The following is a 21,608-nucleotide window of genomic DNA, read 5'->3' on the forward strand; positions in this document are numbered from 1 at the left end:
ATGTTGTGAAACTACACATCCCAGCATGCTTTGCCACAGTTTTGCTATTAGAGAATTCTAAAACTATTGCAAAGCATGCTGGGATGTGTAGTTTCACAACATCTGGAGGGCCAACGTTGGACATGCCTGAGCTAGAGTGAATACTATAAAAGTGAATCAACTTAAAAACACAAGTGCTTACCTTTAAATAAGGTGTACAGTAACTCCCCCATCCTCCGTGAGAATATATATAGATAGATATATCTATCTATCTATCTATATCTATATACATACATACATACATACATATACACACACACATATATACATACACACACAACATGGTTTCAGGTACAAATTACTAATTGTTCTTGGCTTGCCAACTCTGAATCCGACTTATTATATTAAATTACTACTGTTGAAATAAACTATTATTCCATAATATGTGAACGGATATTGAACCACTTACATGAAACCATTTTCTAGGAGTCCTTTGGTGGGACACTGGAACCATGGCTTACAGAGGGCTCAGGCAGAACTTTGGCCACTTTAACAAACCTGACCAGAAGTCTGACCCACCCTAAAAAACCCTAGGCATGCCAGGAACCCGGAAAGCAGAGGTTCCGGAACAGAAAGAGAATACCAATAAAAAAAGGATGATGTCCGCGTAGAGCATATACTGTATAATTGAGGAATCCATAGCACTGGGAAATTGCCATATCTTAAGGTGGTCGCACACTGCTGGGATTTCTTGCAGCAGTGTATGGGCCATCCGATTTCCTTGTATCGCACGTGACCCGCTCCCCGCCACCTGGTGGGGCTCCGAGTCAGGGGTGGTACATGCAGGCAGGTCCATCCTCCGACTCCGATTTCACCCAATTTCGCAGCCCTATCCGTCAGAATCGAGTGAAATCGACTCAAATCTTATACGTCTATGGGGACCTTAACCCCGCATTAGGTTAAGTACTGACTCTGAAGAGTTATTTAATTGTCTGGACAAAAAACAATGAGGCTTCCTGAAATAGCTGCACAGTCAATGACCCATTGCCCCTTCTGCCCTGGGGGCATTAACCAAATTTGGTAGAATGCACTCTGATATTTCCAAGTACAGGTTTCCCAGCTCCAATGTACTGCAAACTTGTTGAATTACGGGTTCTCAAACTCGGTCCTCGGAACCCTACACAGGTCATGCATTGGGTTTGACCACTGAAGGTTGACAGGCCTTAGGTCGACACCTGAAAGAGGTTGACATGGCTAACAGGGTCGGAATGTCGACACAAGCATTAGGCCAAAAAATGGGAAGGTCGACAGTCAAAAGGTCGAAATGAGTTTTTCCTGTTTTTTTGGCCCATATGTCGACACAGTGGACATGCACACTGTCAGGCATTCCCAACCAAGGTCCTCAAGGCACACCAACAGTGCAGGTTTTGTAGATATCCAGGCTTGAGCACAGGTGACTTAATTAGTACCCGAGTGATTCTGATTAAACCATCTGTGCTGAAGCCTGGATATCACTAATAACGGCACTGTTGGTGTGCCTTGAGGACCGTGGTTGGGAAAGCCTGGTTTAAGTGTACCGCGTCCCGTCGCATCGCTCTCTGCGCTTCCCATGCTTCGGGCACGTTGCGCATACTATTTTGTTCTCCAACCACGTTGTAGTGGATCGTAGGGCATGAAATACCGGCTGTCGGCACAAAAAAATTAAAAAACTTTAAAAAAAACCATGTCAACCTTCCCATAGTCAACCTAAAGCCTGTCGACCTTCAATGATCCACCTTAATAGGGTCGATCTAATGAGCGTAACTCACTGGCCTTCCCGATGCTACGTTACTATACACAGATAATTCCTTATAGATAGAAAAACATGGCTGAGCGGCACTTTCATCTCAATCAAATACACTTAACATGTTTAAAAGGCTTTTTTTTTTTTTTTTTTCTGTCTACAAACCAGTTTCATTTTTATCAGAATGGATGTATGGTGCATTTTTGATTTTTCACTTAAGAGTTTCATAAGCAATCTTCAAAAGAAGTATGTCTATTAATTTACCTCTTCAGCGGCGGCTTCAGATAGCAAGCCTTCCTTCTGGGCACAAGTGACATGAAAGTAAGCGCGGCACATGCCAGCGTCGCAGCTGATGCAGACTCCGGTCCTGGCAAATCGAGAATCTTCACAGAAGCTGCATTCCTACGGAACAGCACGGACCGTTCAACAAATCGACTTTGATGCAATATTTGAACATGTGTAGCATTAGCCGCATCTGTCGGAGTAAGCCGGTTTTCCGTTAAAGGACGACTCGGCTTTGCTCTCAATGTGACGAGTTTGCGAGAGTACAGTATTATCGCACTGCTGCCACTGTAATATACTTAACACACTTTCAATTGCAGGAAATTCACACAATTGAGAGGGGGGGGGGGGGGGGGACAAAAATGCATCCCAGTACAGAGCGGAAATGGGGTAAATAGGGGCTACAGGCTGTAATCTCTCTAATCACTCCGTCCCCAGTGACATCGATAACAAATTCTACTGATACTGTTAACGGTATCTGGGTCGTATAACCAGGTATGGTATAACTCTTCGACAGTTGGGATTCCGACAATCGTTTCTCTGACATTAGAATCCCGACAAGGGGGCAAGCACATTCAAGCCCCTTGAGAGCTCGGTGGCGAGCTGCCACCTATTCTATTCTCCCTCCCTGAAGGAAAAAGTAGCCCATGTAAACCGGGATTCCGACAGAGAAATCACCGGCAGAATCCCGACTGCTGGCGAGTCATCAGGCATCCGTCTAACCACCCGGATTTCCCGTAACCCTGGTAGTTACCTGGGGATTACCACGGCAACAACCAGAGTTTTTGTGGCAGTGTAGAAGGGGTACAAACCACATAATGTTCTATGTAAAACACTGACAGCGTGCGGCTCTGTGCTACATATCCTGCGATATTAGGCCATTTTTATTGTTATCATGCCGCTTCTGCACAAACAAAAACAAGGTTTTCTTGCATATTTTTAATGGGCATAGAAAGCCCTCTTCATGGGCAGCACAGAACATGGCGTCCGAATGTATCTTACATTGTGGCACAAGACAGAGGGATCTTTTGGACGATTTCCTCAAAGCTTTGTAAGAACACATCTGCAGTAATGCTAAAAATAGGAGTTACGTGCCGAGTCCCTCTGGCATCCTAATTCCAAAGTCAATCCCTTAGCAGGTACTATGTGCATATGCCTGACCCCTCACTTCTAATGTATATAATAATCACATGCTATACTGGTAAACATTACGCAGTGCGTTTAAGGTGATTGGTTCATGGAACACAAACACGGCAGCACAAAAGCTATATAAGAATTAAGCTAGACACATTTTTAAATACGCTTTTTATAATACCCCTACGTGAACAATAACATGATGTTTGTTTTATTACCGAATGTTTCCGCATCTGTGGCATCGAGCAGCAACTTGCGAAACGCGTTTTATTGATGGAAACCAAAATCTAGATGTTTTCTGGGTACTTATGTAGTATCTGGGCGCCCGATTTTTTGATTGTATGCCTTAAGTTAAGGCATACAATCAGATGCGATGCGATATCGCATCGCATACGACCATATCGCATGCGATGCGATGACCCGATTTTTCCATAGGATTCAATGTTAAAATGGAGTCCATTTTAACATGGAATTCAATGGGAAAAAGGGGTCCTTTTCATACCCCTACTATCCAAGCGGGCATGGAGTTGGATATAAACCTGCCCGAAGCGTGGCAAGCGTAGCGAGCCCGGCGAGGAAACACAGAATACCGTTCGCTCGCCACGCTTCGGGCTCGGTGGCTCGCTACGCTCGCAACAGGTTTATATCCAACTCCTGCCCACTTGGATAGTAGGGGTATGAAAAGGACCCCTTTTTCCCATTGAATTCTATGTTAAAATGGACTCAGACCATTTTAACATTGAATCCTATGGAAAAATCGGGTCCATCGCATCCGATTTGGTCGCATGCGATGTGCCCAATCCGACCCAATTTCTAAATCGGGCGCCCAGATACTACATAAGTACCGTTTTCTGCTCCCAAACATTTAGCAAAATTACCCCATGCTGGAGTAGTCTCTTTTTCAAATGATTGGACACCAGGCGTCCTATACACAACTCCCATACTGATCTCATTACTAATACTTGATATTTCAGTTTTCTAGCAAATGATCTCTTTTCTTTGTATATGTAATAATGTATGTACGAGAGATCGTTCTCTCCAGAGTAAGGGCAGACACAAGGCGCATTAATAATGAGGATAGGTAGGAAACCAAGATTACACAGAGGTGTTACGGACGCAGACATATGGTAACTCTGCGTACAAGCACATATAGGCATTTAGTTTGGGAAAATAAAGTGAAAGGAAAAGAAAAAAATAAATAAGACAATTACCTTAGCGCCATACTTTGAATAATTCATTTCTGTTAGGGTAACAGGGCGTAATTTGTCAATATCTCCGAAAGCGACACCTGGGACATAAAGTGCACAAACTATGTGGACCCATCTGGTGGTGAAAGAAAATAAAAATAGGTTAAGGGAAATTATGTCTTCACCTCGTACTGTGAAAGGATTATACAGTAACACTAAAAATCTACTGGGACCACGAGCATTTTGGATAAGGGATTATTCTGGATTTGGAATATTTTTTTTCTTACATACTCACCTTATCCCCTGGGGGCATCCCCGGTTCCAAGGATGTATTGCACAGGCGAGCCGGTGACATCACCGGCGCACCCACGCAATGCATCCCCGTCTCCCCAAACCGCCCCCCCCCCCCCCCCCCCCAAGATAAACAGTATGTACATTCAAATTAGAACATGCAAACCCTTGTTACACTAAATTATTATTACATTGTATTTAGAAGGCACCACAAGTGGTTGGTTGGTACATAGGACACACATTAGAACAATACAGGGTACACAGAACTAAACATAACAGTAACTAAAAAACAAAAACACAGGTAACGTTAAGGGAAGCATGGCGAGCGTAGTGAGCCATACAAGGGGACGCAGTGGAAAGTTTTGGTATCCATGTCAACAAGGCATGTGCTGACAGGCGGTATTTCATGCCCTACCATCCACTAGGCTGAGGGTAGAAGGGCGGCACTCCAATATAAAATCAACACATTTTGGTGCCTGGTCCATAAAGGTAGAAATACAGTACACCACCTACACGCCCCCCCCCCCCCCCGAAGGAAGGATTCCAGACCGGCACTCAGCAGAAGAAAGAAAGCAGTTTATTCCATGTACATGATAAGATGTAACAGCAGCTGTCCCAACAGCTGTTTCAACTGGACACAGCCTGAAGAAAACTGGCCATGTCCAGTTGAAACAGCTGTGGGGACAGCTGATGTTACATCTGATCAAGCACATGGAATAAACTGCTTTCTTTCTTCCGCTGAGTGCCGGTCTGGAATCCTACCACCTACTAGGGCGTGGCGGGAGAATAAAATAGTGTGCCGAGCGTAGCGAGCCATGCGAGGGGTCGCGTTGCTAAATTTAGTGTTTATGTTGACTGTGTTGACATTCCAGTAAAAAAAAAAAAAAAGTGTCGACTATTGACCTTGTCGACCTTAAGTCATGTCGACCATAATGTGGTGACCTTATAATCCATACCCATATTAAGCAGTACAGTTTTAGTACACAATACATCTGAGATGTAGTGAAGCAGAGGAGCAGTCTGTATGTTACCAGTCTGTATGTTAACAACAATGAGAAAATCGACTGACAAAAAAATGTTTTTTTGTCCCGAATGTTGACACGATCAACATGGACACTGTATCGCGAGCACTCACCATGCTTCCGGCACTATTTTATTCTCCCACCACTCTGTAGTGGATGGTAGAGCATGAAATACCGCCTGTCAGCACAAAAAAAAACCTGTGAAAAACTCATGTCAACCTAATGCTAGTGTAAACCTTAGCCACGTCGATCTATTTCAGGTGTTGACCTAAAGCCTGTCGATCCACAAAGGTTGACCCAATGCCTGTCAAACTAATGACCGTATACCACTTTAATTGATGATCCCATTCTCTAATATTGCTTTATATGCTCTTTTATAGTCTTCAGTCTAACACCCTGCACCTTTCAAATCCCGTGCAGTTCCTCTTTCCTGCCTAGCACAGTCAGATCTGTATTTAAACAGAGATACAGACCAAATTGTGCTACAAGCACCACAGTAAAGACACACATCCCAGGCAGGAAAGATGGACTGTACGGCTTTTGAAAGGTGCATGGTGCTAGAATGACCACTATTTCATATGTTCTAAAATTCTTAAGTATTCTCTCAGTTTTTACAAAAAATAAATTGTTTTATATTTGGTGCTCTTTTGATAAATTCTATGGAAGGAATTCAGTTAGCTGCGGTAGATTACTGCAGGTTAATTGATCCACTGCTGGGCTATCCAATTAGCCACAAAGCCAGCTGTCGCCTGAGAATTTCCTTTCACGTAAAGGGGACGAGTTACCATTTTAAGCCTAACTGGCACCCTTCGCAGGGCCGACTTTACTGAAAATTGCTCGCACCCCTATGGCCCTGACCCCAGCAATTAACTAGGCCGCACATTGCTATGCTACGGCCGCTACACGCACAGCCATGCAACAGAGAGAACCTGGTAGGGCATGCTGGGATTTGTAGTTTCCCTTTACCCTTCTGCAATTACAGAGCACGCCAACGCCAGTATTACGAGTGGAGAAATAGCACTCCTCAATAAAATAACAGGGGACACAAGGAAAAACATGCACACATTAGAACTGTACTAAGCTAAATTCAATAGCAAAAACTATGTTTATACTGTACAATCACCCTTAAAAATGCATATTCATACAATACAAAATGAAACATAGAAGTTATAGGGTAAGAGCTCTTTAATTTGACTGTTGTAACCGTAAATATACCATTAGTGACATCATCAAACCAGATTACCAAGCAATGGTGTTAAATGCAATCACTTGGTCAGTCACTAGCGTAGAACTAGAAAAAAATACACTTTTATGAATGCCCCCATGCACAAGTGCCTTTGGAAGGTTCTGGAGCTTACCTCCTTTATTCTGTAGTGTTTTTAATACATACCAAATAAGAGTAAACTGCGTTTGTACCATTTTCCGAATGAAGCTTCAGACGAAAAGAACTCAAACACCAAGCATTTTTGGACAGAAACCACCAAAATTCTGAATCGAGTGAGTGCCAACACTTTGAAATTTGAGCAAGTGGTACGGTCAAAATCGGCAGTCAAAAATGGGCAAATTTTACCATTTAGGGATTTTTTTAAAAGGAAATTCAGCTTTTTTCCATTCCTCGGACTTTGAATGGCTTCTTCCTAAAAATGCTTTGTTTTTAAAGTTGTTTTAGAAAAACAGCAAGAATTTTGCGTTTTAGCCATAGCACATTCAGAAAATGGTGTTAACTCTGTTTACTCTTATTTGGGATGCCCCAAGCGAAGTAAAAACCATTTCCAGCTTTCTACCAATTTTTTGAAGGCACAGCCTTTTTTTTTGGTCTAATTTGACTGGCCTATGCACCACAGGCCCCAATATAACCATTGGTGCCTAGGTAGCATGTAAACGCTGCAATAACCAAAAGCCGTAATTTGACTTTTTAGTGCCCTTTGCCAGAAAGGGAATTGGACCCCCCAGGACATAATAAAGTGCATGGGGAAGGGCCATGGCAAAACTAATCCCATGCTACGATGCTCCTTCCAACAATAACACATTTCAATATGCTTCCATAACTCAGAAACAAACCCATAAGCTTTTGCATTCCAGTCAAACACCCTACTCATTGTTCACACTATGCTGTTTTAGTAGGGCGCTGCGCCCTGCACGATTTTTAAAGGGCAAAGTGCGCCCTGCTGCCTGTTCCCGCCGGTGCGCACGAGGAAGCCCAGCACTGCCGTAGATGCCCGGCGCTGCCCCGGCAGTGACTAAGGCGGGGCCAGGCTCACCCCCTTTGTTGATGTCGGAGGGGCCAACCCACCTCCTTTGGTGATGGCGGCGTCTGGGCCCGCCCTCTTTGGTGGCGGTGGTGGGTGGTTTCAGGCCCACCCACAACACTGACATCGGCGGCCCGGGCCCACCCGCAACGGTGACATCGGTGGGCCTAGTCCACCCCCTTTATGCTGTCCCCTTGAAGCACCGCCCTGCTCAGTTCCTAAAAGGAACACTACATACGCTAGTCCTGGGATTACGCACGTGCGCGTGAAAAAATCCTGGGATTTTTGCGTATGTCGGAAAGGGGTATAATTTAAAGTAATCAACACCACCCTAGTTATGGTACTGGCATTTAATCAGTCACTCCACCTGTGGAACGGATTCAGTATTGAATCCCGGCGGTCGGGATCCCGGCGTTCAGAATCCCGACAGCCGAAATGCCGACAAGGGGGGGACGTGGATCGCCCCCCCTTGCGGGCTCGCTGCGCTCGCCACGCAGCGGGCCCGGTGCCTCGCTACGCTCGGCACACTAATTTATTCTCCCTCCAGGGGTGTCGTGGACACCCCAGGAGGGAAAATGTGTCGGCATTTCGGCGGTCGGGATTCCGGCGTCGGGATTCTGAACACCGGGATCCCGACCGCCGGGATCTTAACTGCATCCCCTGTGGAACACAAGCTCCTATTTGTAGGTGAGTTAGGCTCGGAGCGATTCTGCAAACTAAGATCACCTTATAGGACCTACTGCAATGCTTATTCGTGATTTGGCGCATCCTAACACAACTGTCACTTTGTTCTGTATAAATGGTTCATAGGTAAATCGAGGTTTAACCCATATCTACAAAAAAAACCTTTGGCAGACAGAATTAGTGGCCTGAATCCGTAATGAAATTAAAATAAGCGGGGCGAGGGTTTTTTCTTTAGCGATGTATCATAGGAGGTTAATACAACCTCGGGTGTGTATCCTGCAGAGTTCAATATAAAGATACAAATCTTCACCAAGCAGCTGCTTCTGAATTTAATTTGCACATTCCGTTCATGCTCCACTGGTGTATTAAATGCTTGTAGACTCTGTAGGAGTTTATCTGTGATAAACCTAACAGCTGGCTGCACCCTTCATACTGACCTTCTTCAAACACTCCTGTACATGACATGCCCGTACTATAAATGAAATGACGCCGTTTTGCAACACCAGTGTTGCTTTTTTTTTTTGTTCGACAGCCCCAGAGGAAAAAAAAAAAAGCAGATCGAGACACTCTCAAATTGGAGATGGTAACGGCTTCCAATCTGAGTGCAGATGCGCTTTCAGCTGTTTCTTCCAACGGCTCCGCTCGTTTGTTTTGGTGGCACATGGTCCAAAGTCTTGTAATTAAGACAAATTGGGTAATCAGAGAAGAATAATCCCCCCTTTCACTTTCTCATCTATTTCACTTACAGCTATGATGACAGATGTTGAATTAGACAGAGAAAAGGAACGGGATCGGCAGAACGCAAGTGACCGGACTTTCAGAAAAAAAGAACGGTGCTTAGAACGTGGGAGGAATTAAAACGGAATTAAACAGAGTTGATATTTTGATTTCAAAAGTTAAATCAAGTTAAAAACATGAGGTCTCTGTAATGGGAGAAGCTGCGTTATTTAGAAGTTGAGTGTTATGGAGCAATTTCTTTTCACCACAAGAGACAAAAGACATTCATAAACTAAGCTTCTGCTGTTCTTGGATCGGCTGAAAAGAATCTCGTTACCTAGAAGGCTGCAAGACACTCGCTTATATTGCTGGTGACCTCAGTAGCTTTCATAGCCGGGGCCACAGGGTGGGAGGTATGTATCAGAAAACTACAAAAAGTCTAAATTTTAGGGAGGTTTTTTCAATTTAACTTGCCAAGATCTGACCAATCAGCTTCAGTCATTTATCTGGCACAGCCTGTAAAATGACAGAAGCCGGTTGGTTGCCATGGGAACGTCTCCGCTGTATCTTTCTGCAAGATTTCAAAACTCTCACGAGTACTGTACTAGCCTGGACCAATGAGATAGTAGCAGATGGATAACACAACACACTACTTGCAAAAGGAGGGAATCCCACTAAAGTCCAGAAGTTACGTTAGCCCTAGAGAAATGAAATTATTTTAAACATAAGCAACCACTATATATAAATAAAAGGATATCTACTCCTCACCTCTATGAGGTGGAGTACCGCCAGTGGCCACTAGAGGCCACTTGACAGACCAAATAACCCGGGTGGGTTGACGGAATAGCCGCTAATCCGCCTGCTCCTTTGACGCAAACACAGCCAAAACGGAAAGGTTTTAGCCACGGCCCCTGGCATTCTCAATCCGACATGAAAAGATGCTAGATTGAGGCAGGTATGATGGTGCCGGGTGAGCAGCAGCGGCTTACATGGCACCGTCCTCCTGTCCGCCGCCACCCGCACCCTCCCGATGCCTCCCGTACCCACCCGCTGCCGGGAAGGGTGAGCATCAAGCAGCGGCCAAATCTGACATCCGGATTGCCCGCTGCATTTAATAAGGGATGCCGGATCCATTCCGGCAAAAGAATTTCGGAATAGATCCGGCATCACCTGAATATACCCCAAGGTCCCTAGTGGTATCGGATACAGCTCATACAGCTGGCGTGTCACCATGGGCCCTGCCTATGTGTAGAATTAGTATTCTAGCACAGCATGGTCTGCACATCAGTGCTGAAATACAGACCACACTATGCTAGAAGCACCACAGCAGACATCAACCCAATAAACAGAACCTCACAAAAAAAACAAACAGAACTGAAAACATATGTCCAGATAAAATGAAATAACATGGAAGAAACAAATGAGGAGGACGGGCGCCTTACCTTCCAGCGTCCGTCTCTTTAAATATTCCATCTTGGTTGGGGCACAGCTCGCAGCTCGGGGATACGCCACACTTGCAGGCATCGCAGAACCAGGGCTCTGTGGAGTTTTCCGAGGCTGAGCTCATGATGGAATCACTTTCCCCATCCACGCCATAGCAGCCTAGAAGCGGAACATGAACAAAGTGAGTAAAGAACGTTCAGCATTCTGTGCCGTAGAGTTTCCTCCGTCTACCTCAACACGGTTATGGGCAACTGAATAGAGGACTTCTGGTAGGTCATTGAGGAGAAACTAGATGACCGCTGGATTCTCTTGTGATTTTGACCAACGTGATTATAGTCCAATCACTCAACATCTTATGAAGGTTTGTTTCAACCGTGAACTATTCTTTCAGTAAAACGTCCCGTAACATTTTTGTCCCAAGAAATTAGGACATCATCCTATAGAACAGAACAGGGGTGGCCAAACCAGTCCTCGAGATCTACCAACAGTCCAAGTTGGACCAGTTGTGCTGGTGCACAGGTGTAGAAAATACTAACTGTAGCATTTTCCCGACCTCCCAGCTAATGCACAGGTTTAGTCATTACTGTCACATTTTCCAGATCCCCTAGCTGGTACACAGGTGTAGTCATTACAAATAACCCTTTTATACCTTAAAGCTAAGTCACACCTGGGCTTAATGGACCCGGCTCCAACCCGGATTTTGACCCCTTTTACACGCGCATTCCCACCCGGCAACATGCCAGGCGGGTGACGTCAACATAGGCGGGGTCGGAACCGGATTGAAATCCTGGGTCAGACGGTTTACTTCGCCTGCAAACCCAGGTTACTGCGCGCTCCCATGCAAAAACTCTGGTCATTAGGGCTGTGTAATGGGTATAACCGTCACATTTTCAAACATGTGCTGCACTCGTTCCTAACAGACACATTCTACAGATCCAGAGGTGGCCTGGAAAACATGGACTGTTGGTAGATATCGAGGACTGGTTTGGCCACCCCTGCCGTAGAACATACCATATACCGTAAATCCAATATCCTGATGTTTACAAAAGATGCACATTGTATTCATGTTCCCCTTTGTTTTCTGCACTTGTCAATGTCGACAGTGCTCAGGTCAATACATGAACTAGGTTGACAGTGGCGGAAGGTCAACGCAACCATTGGGCACGACAATGGGAAGATCGGCATGAGTTTTGCACATTTTTTGTCCCGAATGTCGACTTATATCGACATGGCCACCATATAAATGAACCAATGCGCTCGCCACACTTCAGGCGCGGTGCCTCGTTGCGTTCGGCACACTATTCTATTCTCCCTCCACGCCCCACTGGATGGTAGGGTATGAAATACCGCCTATTTTTGAAATTTTTTGGAAAAACTCATGGCGACATTTTGACTGTCCAGCTTCCCATTGTCGACCCAATGCTTGTGTCGACCTTCGACCTGTCTACCTATGTCATGTGTGAGTTCTGGAGAAACCTCACGTTCTCACAATGACCTGCGTGGGGGGGGGGGGGGGCACTGTAATAACAAACGCTATTCACACATTTAAAGTAATTGCTTTAAAAAAAAAAATAGTCAAGAGGTTTTAGTAAAAGTAATTTTCATCGTTTTTTTTTTTTTGTGATAACCAGAACCCAAATCTGAGATGAAAAAAACATATCTCCAAAAGCATTTACAAAAACAGCTACAACAGAAAAGAGTAATTGGGAAAATATTAACCTTCGATAAAAGAGATGAAACATAAAATGTATAAATTGAACTATTTGATATTAATTTGTCCTCGCATAAATCTGGACTCTGAAATTACATGTGTTGTAGTTTTACCTCAGTAATTGGTTTTGGAGGACAGAATGGGCGCGCAATTATCAGTCACATCACACGGAGCTCGGTACAAATGGGAACGTACGTATAAACTCCGCAGACTGTGGGAGGTAAATCCAGGCCAGACACCTGCAAAGCTTTAGAAGTAGGGCAGGCACCTAACGCATTCACTTTGCAGGCTGCACCAGTACAGTTACCCAGCCCAGCGGTCTCCAAACTTTTTTGAACCATGGTACCCTAAATAATCCAGATTTTTTTTCACGCCCCCTGTTACCGACAGTATTGAAGGCAGTTAGATCAGACTTATTTTAAAGTTGGATCTGTTTTGTCGGAAATGGCTGCGGATAGTCAAATTCACAGCCATTTTTCTGTGGTCATTTTTCACCGATCCACGGACTTTCTGACACTCGGCAGTTGGAACATTGAATTCCGACTGTTGTATCGAACGAAAACAGCCCGGGACGTTCTGACAGTTGGAATTTCGCATTGAATACCCTCCAATATTTGCTTCTGTTTGTCCACATAGTTTATGATTGGCAGCGACCTGCACTGGTTTTGCCTATTACATTGACCATAAATAATCTGAATTAGTCCTGGACCACCAATTCCAGACGCAAGTGCACGGCACACAGTTTGGGAACCAATGACCTAGCCTTATATGTACTAAGCCTGATAACGTGGAAGATGATAACGCACGGGTGTGGATCATTTTGTCTACAAGTTGGTCGACATGCTATACAGTCGACAGGTCATAAGGTCGACATGGGTCTAGGTCGACATGGGTCTAGGTCGACACTGAAAATGTTGACACTGAAAATGTCGACACTGAAAAGGTCGTCATGGTGTTTTCACTTTTTTTTCAGCCAAATGCCAACACAGTCGACATGGACACTGAAACGTATCGTCGCATGGCTCGCCATGCTTTTATTTTATTGTCCCTCCACACCCTAGTGGATGGTAAGGCATGAAATTCCACCTGTCGGCACATGTCGCTCCAAAAACTGTAAAAAAAAACGTGTCGACCTAGACCCATGTCGACCATCATGCTGTAGACAAAATCACACAATCAGCTGTGTTTGAAAAAGGACAGTTAGGAGTTGATTGGCTGGTGCGGTATCACTTCACCAGGCGTAATACATCTGACCAACTTCTTCCTAAGTAAATATCAAGGTCTACTGTCTGTGACTACAGGTAGGTCAATTGTGTCTGGGTCAACACCAAAGGTTGACATGCACAAGGTCAACTTTGAAAAAGGTTGACATGCCAGTCGCCGAGAGTTTTTCACAAATCTTTTAGGGACTTTTTCATGCTTTATGATCCATGTAGACTGCAATTGGGAATGGTGAAAGCATGCTGAGCACAGTGTAAAACCTCGCAACCCAGCATACCTTGCAACAGATTTAGCATTTGCTTAAAGCCAACTGTGGCAAAGCATGCTGGGACTTGTAGTTTCACAACAGCTGGAGAGCCGCAGGCTGACCAGGCCTGCTGTAGACATTTCAATCCATACCCCTTGTGACTATCGGTTCATCACATTAAATGGCTGTCAATTGTATGTAGGTGATAATCACATCTAAGTCCACTGTAGCCTATGAGAAGAAGAGCAATTATCTGGGACCCAGCTAAGAGGACTGTTACCTGCCCATTTGTGTTTGGAAACAGACATTGGGTTGAATACAATTTTCAGCGCCGGCACCGGTCGCTTCTGCGAACCGGACGTAGCTATTGCATTGTTGTTGTTGTTGGTGGCGGCAGCATTTCAGTTAGTACAGTTAGAGTGGTGAGCTGAAATGTGCAAAGAGTTACCCTTATGACAGGACTTTTTACATTGTGCCCGGTAGTTTAGCATAAAGCGGCTGAAACCGACACTAATGAGCCGGCCCTATGGCAACCGCTAGCTGCCGAGCAGATACCATTAGGAGCAGACTAGCAACCAATAAGCCAGGTATTACCATGTATAATCATGTGTCACCGTAACATGCAGATCAATGTATAACTAATTTCAGTAAACCGATATATAGACAAAAACAAAATGATATTATCCATAACTTGGAATGCAAGGACTAGCAGTAATCTGCATTCTGAATCAGGCCTGATATCCCTTATATCTGCCTTTGGCACCACTGTGGGTACGATTCTCACAGATTTGAAAAGCTTGTTACAAAGTAGCATAAAAGCTTTTTGGATTTATATAGTATCTCGCGTCCCCTCAGGGTCCCTAGTGTTTACGCTAGCACCCTGCATCTTCTAAAACCTGTGCAATTCCTTTTCCCTGACTGGGGTGCTGCGCTCTGCTGTGGTGCTGCTAGCACAGTGTGGTCTGTACTTCAGCACTGATATGCAGACCAGACCTGTGCTAAAATCACAGCATAGAGCGACACCACAGGCATTCAAGAGGAACGAGCATTGCGAGTCAACCAGAATAAGGGCCTATAACCATCCCCTGCAGCTGGAATCTTCACTCAACATTTCCCCTGCAGTTAACTTCCCTGATATATCTCTCCTCCAGAGAAGGAATCTAAAGCACAAAGTGATGCTGCTTTCACACCGCAGAACGTGCTTAGACCCGGTATTTAAAACTAATCTTTAAACAGGTCAGAGCAAGTTAAAACCCCTTTCTCACCGCACGTAAATACCGGGTCCCAAGCAGGATTGCGGTGTGAAAGCAGCTGGAGAACAGGACACACAGTAGCTATGAGACAGGCTGCTGGTGTCACCACGGTCAGGCTGAGAGGAGCGCGATGGACTACAGCAGACAGGAAGCAGCACCCCTGGCATGGCTACAGACAGGTGGCAATAACCGCATGCTGCCCTGCTCACTACAGATCCCTGATGCACTTATCCCGCTCCGTGCATATGTAATGAGCGGGTCCCGCTCATTACATATGCACATATAAGTACTTGTTTCCTAGCACGGCGCCAGCAATAAAAATTTTATCCATCGGGACCCCCAAAAATCGCGTTGATCGCATCGCATGCGATAGACACGTTTTTTACATTGGAATCAATGTAAAATGGTCCATGAGACCCGATTTTACATTGGCCCCCAGACCCCAATTTTTATTGTTTCCCAACCCTGATGGGTCAAATGCCCCCCCATTGTTAACGCCACACCACGATCAACGGCAACCCGAAGCGTGGCGAGCGCAGTACGTGTCCTCCGACCTTTTCATACCCCCACTATCCACGTCGAGTTGATTTTATATAGTGCACGAATCGTGGCGAGCGCAGCGAGCCCCGCGAGGGGACGCGCATTACTTCACAGGTATTACGCGTCCGCTCACCACGCTTCGGGCTCGGAGGCTCTCCACACTATATAGAATCAACTCCACGCCGACGTGGATAGTGGGGGGGTATGAAAAGGTCGGAGGACGCGTACTGCTGCCCCACCACGCTTCGGGTTGGCGTTCATCGTGGGGTGGCGTTAACAATGGGGGGGGGGCATTTGTCATGTAAAATACCCATAAGGGTGGGTATACAATGAAAAATCGGGTCCATTGGCCCATTTAACATTGTTCCCTATGTAAAATCGCGTCCATCGCATCGGTCGCATCGCATGCCTTAACTTAAGGCATGCGATGGACGCGATTTTTTTAATTGTCGGGGAAAAAAGGCTAAAAATAACACTGAAATCGCGTCGGTATGCGATCACCTACAACAGGCGCCGTGCTAGGAAACAAGTACCCACATATATAATGAGCAGGTCCCGCTCATTACATATGCACTGCGCTGGGTCCCTGCTCATTAAATATGCACTGCGCTGGGTCCCTGCTCATTAAATATGCACTGCGCTGAGTTCCTGCTCATTAAATATACACTGCGCTGGGTTCCTGCTTATTAAATATGCAAGGAGCGGGACCAATAGTGCTAACTGCTGCCTGGGTACCGTTTCAGTCCCATTCAGACTGCAAAAAGAAAAAACCTTTTTTACCGTTTTAAAAATAGGATTTTGGGTACCTACCGGTAAATCCTTTTCTCGTAGTCCATATGGGATACTGGGCTTCACTACTATGGGGATTGAGACCTCCGCAGGAGAGACAGGCACATAAAAGAACTTTCAGTGTGGGTGCACTGGCTCCTCCCCTCAATCTCCCTCCACTAGTCAGTTAATGCAAAAACTGTGCCGAAGGAGAGCATGTGAGGAGTATGTGATAATGTATTGTGGTGAGATTCATCCAGCACACCCAACCGAACAACAACATATAAAAGAGGTGAATCCTAACAACTTAAGAGGACACCTGTAACTAGAAAACAAGTCTATAGACATATCTATCCTATAGAAAACAAGGCAATAAGCCTAACAATGAAATAGTATCTGACAGCAGAAAAGCCGCACCGAGGTGGGCTCCCAGTATCCCATATGGACTACGAGAAAAGGATTTACCGGTAGGTACCCAAAATCCTATTTTCTCTACCGTCCAATGGGATACTGGGCTTCACTACTATGGGGAGGTCCCAAAGCTACCAGAACGGGTGGGAACGTGCGGATTCTGCTGTAGAACCGCATTCCCGAACTGGGAATCCTCCCTGGCCAGGGTGTCAAACTTGTAGAACTTCACAAATGTGTGTTGCCCTGACCAAGTTGCGGCCCTGCAGAGCTGCATTGCCGACACCCCTCGAGCAGCCGCCCAAGAGGTACCTACAGACCTGGTTGAATGAGCCTTTACTGAAAAAGGAAGCGATAAACCAGCTGATGCATAGGCCTGTTGGATAGTACATCTTATCCACCTGGCAATGGTACGCGTTGAAGCAGGTAACCCCTTCTTCTGCGCATCATAGAGCACAAAAAGGCTGTCCGTCTTCCGGATCCTCGCTGTGCGCTTGACATACCCTTTAAGGGTTAGGACCACCTAAGGACCATCTAAGGACTCAGGTATATCCGGATGTGCCGCGCTAGAAGGGACCACAATAGGTTGGTTTAGGTGGAACCCTGACACCACCTTTGGAAGGAATTGTGGTCTGGTCCTGAGCTCCGCCCTATCGTTGTGGAACACAAGGTAAGGGCTCCGACATGATAAAGCCCCAAGCTCGGATACCCTCCTGGCCGAAGCCAGAGCCAGCAGAACAACAGTCTTCCAAGTGAGGTGTCGCAGTTCAGACTCCTCCAGTGGAACAAACCGGGCAGATTTTAAGAAAGTGAGAACCACTTCCAAATCCCATGGTGCAGTGGGAGGCACAAAGGGGGGCTGAATCCTCAGAACCCCCTGTAAGAAGGTTTGCACTTCCGGCAAGGCCGCAATCTTTCTCTGGAAAAACACCGACAGCGCGGAGATTTGGACCTTTAAGGAACCCAATCTGAGCCCCTTATCCAAACCAGCCTGCAGGAAGCGTAGCAGGTTGTCTAGACGAAAGCTGGCCGGAGGCAAGTCATTCTTCTCACACCAGGCAATATATCTTCGCCATATGACGTGATAGTGGGAAGCCGTCACCGGTTTCCTGGCCTTGATCATTGTATTGACGACAGAGGGATGTAGACCCTTGTGGACTAGGATCTGCCGCTCAACCTCCAGGCCGTTAAACGTAGCCGCTGTAAGTCCTGAAAGACGAACGGGCCCTGGAGGAGCAGATCTTTTCTTATGGGCAGACGCCATGGGTCTTCCACTAGCATGGCCTGAATGTCCCCGTACCAGGCCCTTCTTGGCCAATCTGGTGCCACCAGAATGGCCTCCGTCCCCTGATGCCGGAGCCGCTTTAGCACCCGAGCCAACAATGGGAGAGGTGGGAACAGGTACACCAATTGGAAATCCCAGGTCCAGGTGAGAGCGTCCACCGCTATCGCCCCTGGGTCTCTGGTCCGTGCACAGTACATCGCTACCTTGTGGTTCAGTCGTGAAGCCATCAGGTCGATCTGAGGGAGCCCCCACAGATCCACTATGGCATCGAACACTTGAGTGTGAAGGCCCCACTCTCCCGGGTGAAGGTCGTGACGACTCAGGAAGTCCGCCTCCCAATTGTCGATCCCCGGGATGAAAATGGCAGACAGGGCCTGGACATTCAGTTCCGCCCAAGACAGAATCTTTGATGCTTCTCTCATGCAGGGCATGCTCTTGGTACCACCCTGCCGGTTTATATAGGCCACAGTGGTAGCATTGTCCGACTGGACCTGGATCGCCTTGCCCTGTAACAATGGAGCTGCCTGTAACAGGGCATAGTAGACCGCCCGCAACCCCAGCTTGTTGATGTGCAGGCCTGATTCCAGTGGAGTCCATCGACCCTGGAGGTGGACTCCCTGTGTCACCGCCCCCAGCCCCTCAGGCTGGCGTCCGTGGTTACCAGAGTCCAGTCCTGGATCTGGAATCGTCTGCCTGCTAACAGATTGGATGAATCTAGCCACCACTGTAGCGAGATCCTGGTTTTTGGTGCAAGTCCAATCCTTCTGCGCATCTGCAGGGGGGAGCCGGACCATTTTGTCAGAATGTCCAATTGAAAAATCCTGGAATGGAAACGGCCAAATTGTATTGCTTCGAATGAAGCCACCATCTTGCCTAGAAGTCGGAGGCAAAGATGGATCTGTACCAGAGGAGACTCTAGAACCTCCCTGACCAGCTGCTGAAGTGCACTGACCTTTTCCATCGGCAGAAAGACTCTCTGTTCCGATGTATCCAGTATCATGCCCAAGAAAACCATCCTCTGGGTCGGAACCAGCGATGATTTGGACATGTTCAGAATCCACCCGTGGTCTCTTAGGACTCGCATGGACAGATTGAGAGCACTCCTCAAAGCCTCTGCCGACCCTGCCTTTATTAGCAGGTCGTCCAGGTATGGCACGACATTCACCCTCTGGAGTCTGAGTAGTGACATCATTTCCGCCATTATCTTTGTAAAAACCCTCGGGGCAGTCGACAGGCCGAAAGGCAAGGCCCGGAATTGATAATGGTCGTTCCCCAAGGCAAATCTGAGATAGATTTGGTGTGGGGGCCAGATAGGGATGTGTAAATAGGCGTCCTTGACGTCTATGGAGGCCAAGAACTCCCCTCTCTCTAGGCTGGCGATCACTGAGCGCAAGGACTCCATCCTGAACTTGAACACACGCAGGAAAGGGTTCAGTGATTTTAAATTCAGGATGGGCCTTACTGAGCCGTCTGGCTTCGGTACCAGGAATAGGTTGGAATAATATCCCTGGCCCCGCTCCGTGCTTGGAACCGGTACAATTACCTGAGACTGGAGCAGCCTGGTAATGGCCCCCTGGAGGCGAACCTGGTCCTCCTGTGACGCTGGAAGAGCCGACCTGAAGTATCTTCTGGGAGGGGGCTTGTCGAATTCCAGCCTGTAACCTAGTGAAATGAGACCCCTGGCCCAGGAATCCAGACCCGAGGCGTCCCACACATGACTGAATTGCAACAATCGCGCTCCCACCGCGAGAGAGTCTCGTGGCGGGAAAACCCCGTCATGCTGCAGGCTTAGAGGATGCTGCGGCATTTGGATGGTCCTGGGTGCTGGAGGAGTTAGGCTTCCTAAACTTGCCTCTTGTGCCTCTGTTGGCATTAGAGGCGCCCCTGGCTTTGGGGCGAAACCTGTTCCCACGAAAGGACTGCTGGGAAGTACCTGTGAAGGTACGCTTTGCCACCGTGGGAGCTGATGGGAGGAAGGTAGATTTCCCTGCCGTGGCCTTGGAGATCCAACCGTCTAATTCACTCCCAAAAAGCCATTCGCCTGTAAAGGGAATACCCTCCACACTCTTCTTTGAATCTACGTCAGCAGACCACTGACGTAGCCACAAAGCCCGTCTGGCTGAAACCGCCATGGCTGAATTTCGCGCGTTTATTGCGCCCAATTCCTTTTGCGCCTCACACAGGATCTTAGCGGTATCCTGAATGTGCCTCAGGCTGTCGCCTATCTGGGCCACAGTCATGTCACCCAACAACCCTTCTTGAATCTGGGTTGACCAGGAATGAATGGCCTTAGCCATCCAGCAGCTGGCTAAAACTGGGCGTTGTGATGCCCCACTAGCCGTATATATGGACTTGAGGGTAGCTTCCAGCCTCCTGTCCGCCCCGTCTTTAAGGGTGGATACACCTGGGACCGGTAGCAACACCTTCTTAGAAAGGCGGGAGACAGATGAGTCCACTACCGGTGGCTCCTCCCACTTCTTCCTGCCCAAAGGTTCAAAAGGATAGGCATTTGTGAACCTCTTTGAAATAGTAAACCTTTTATCAGGGTTTTGCCAAGCAGCCCTGAACACAGTTTCTAACTCCGCCTGCTCAGGGAAGTACACTGGCTGTTTCCTCTGAGTCATGAAGAAAGGATCTCCTTCTGCGGATGCCTCCACTGGGAGATCTAAAACATCCCTGATGGCCCTGATAAGCGGTTCAGGCCCATGCACTGCTGCCTCAGGGACTGGTTCCTGCAGAACCTGCTCCTCACCCTCCTCTAGTATGTCCTCATCATCATCGTCTTAATCAGGGGCCATCGCAGCAGCCGGCCTCTTTTGAGGCTGTGCGGGAGGAGGTACACTAAGGGTATGAAGAATATCCACCCTGGCAGCTAACATGGACAATTCTCTCTGAACCCTCTGCGTTTGCTGAGTGTTATTGGAAAGCTGTGAAGCCACAGAATCCAACAGGGTCTTTATGTTGGAGGCCCAAACAGGCTCCTGCTCGTCAGCCTGAGACGGCCCCACAAGCTGTGGGGGCACCCCACTGATCTGAGTGTCAGCACTACTGGGCTGTGGTGACATACAAGCCTCACAAGTAACCTGGGACTGTGATTTTGGCACAAACTTGGTGCTACACACCATACAAGTGAACTTTTTCACCATGATGAGACAGTACTACAATGTCTGCAGTACAACACAACCGACACGCAGTCACACACGTGCACACCCCACACAGCTGGATGTGAAAAACAGACTATGTGCTTGTTTTATGCTGTGATAAGTAACTAATCAGTGGGGAAAAAACAGAGCAATTGGGGAGCCAAGTGCACCCTTAACCTGAACTCACAGATCTGGGTGAGCTGGTAACGCTGAACACAGTGATATGAACAAACACAGTGTCTGAGTAAGCCAGATAGCGCA

The 21,608-nt window shown here is 46.9% G+C and overlaps 1 protein-coding gene across 6 annotated transcripts in view; it reads right to left on the bottom strand.

Moving 5' to 3' along the window:
• The window catches only part of PHF14 (PHD finger protein 14), a 248,771-nt gene that overhangs the window by 204,125 nt on the left and 23,038 nt on the right, over positions 1–21,608 (bottom strand). For all 6 annotated transcript variants that reach the window (XR_014444023.1, XM_083144823.1, XM_083144821.1 and 3 more), the window contains 3 exons: positions 10,771–10,930; positions 4,390–4,501; positions 2,027–2,164 (listed from right to left, as the gene is read on the bottom strand). Coding sequence is in view for 5 of the 6 variants with exons in the window: in XM_083144823.1 (XP_083000949.1) it covers positions 2,027–2,164; positions 4,390–4,501; positions 10,771–10,930 (410 nt within the window). In the remaining variant the exon portion in view is untranslated. The remainder of the gene's footprint in view (positions 1–2,026; positions 2,165–4,389; positions 4,502–10,770; positions 10,931–21,608) is intronic.

The sequence above is a fragment of the Crinia signifera genome, chromosome 5 (assembly GCF_055691185.1).
Source record: "Crinia signifera chromosome 5, ASM5569118v1, whole genome shotgun sequence".
Classification (NCBI taxonomy): domain Eukaryota; kingdom Metazoa; phylum Chordata; class Amphibia; order Anura; family Myobatrachidae; genus Crinia; species Crinia signifera.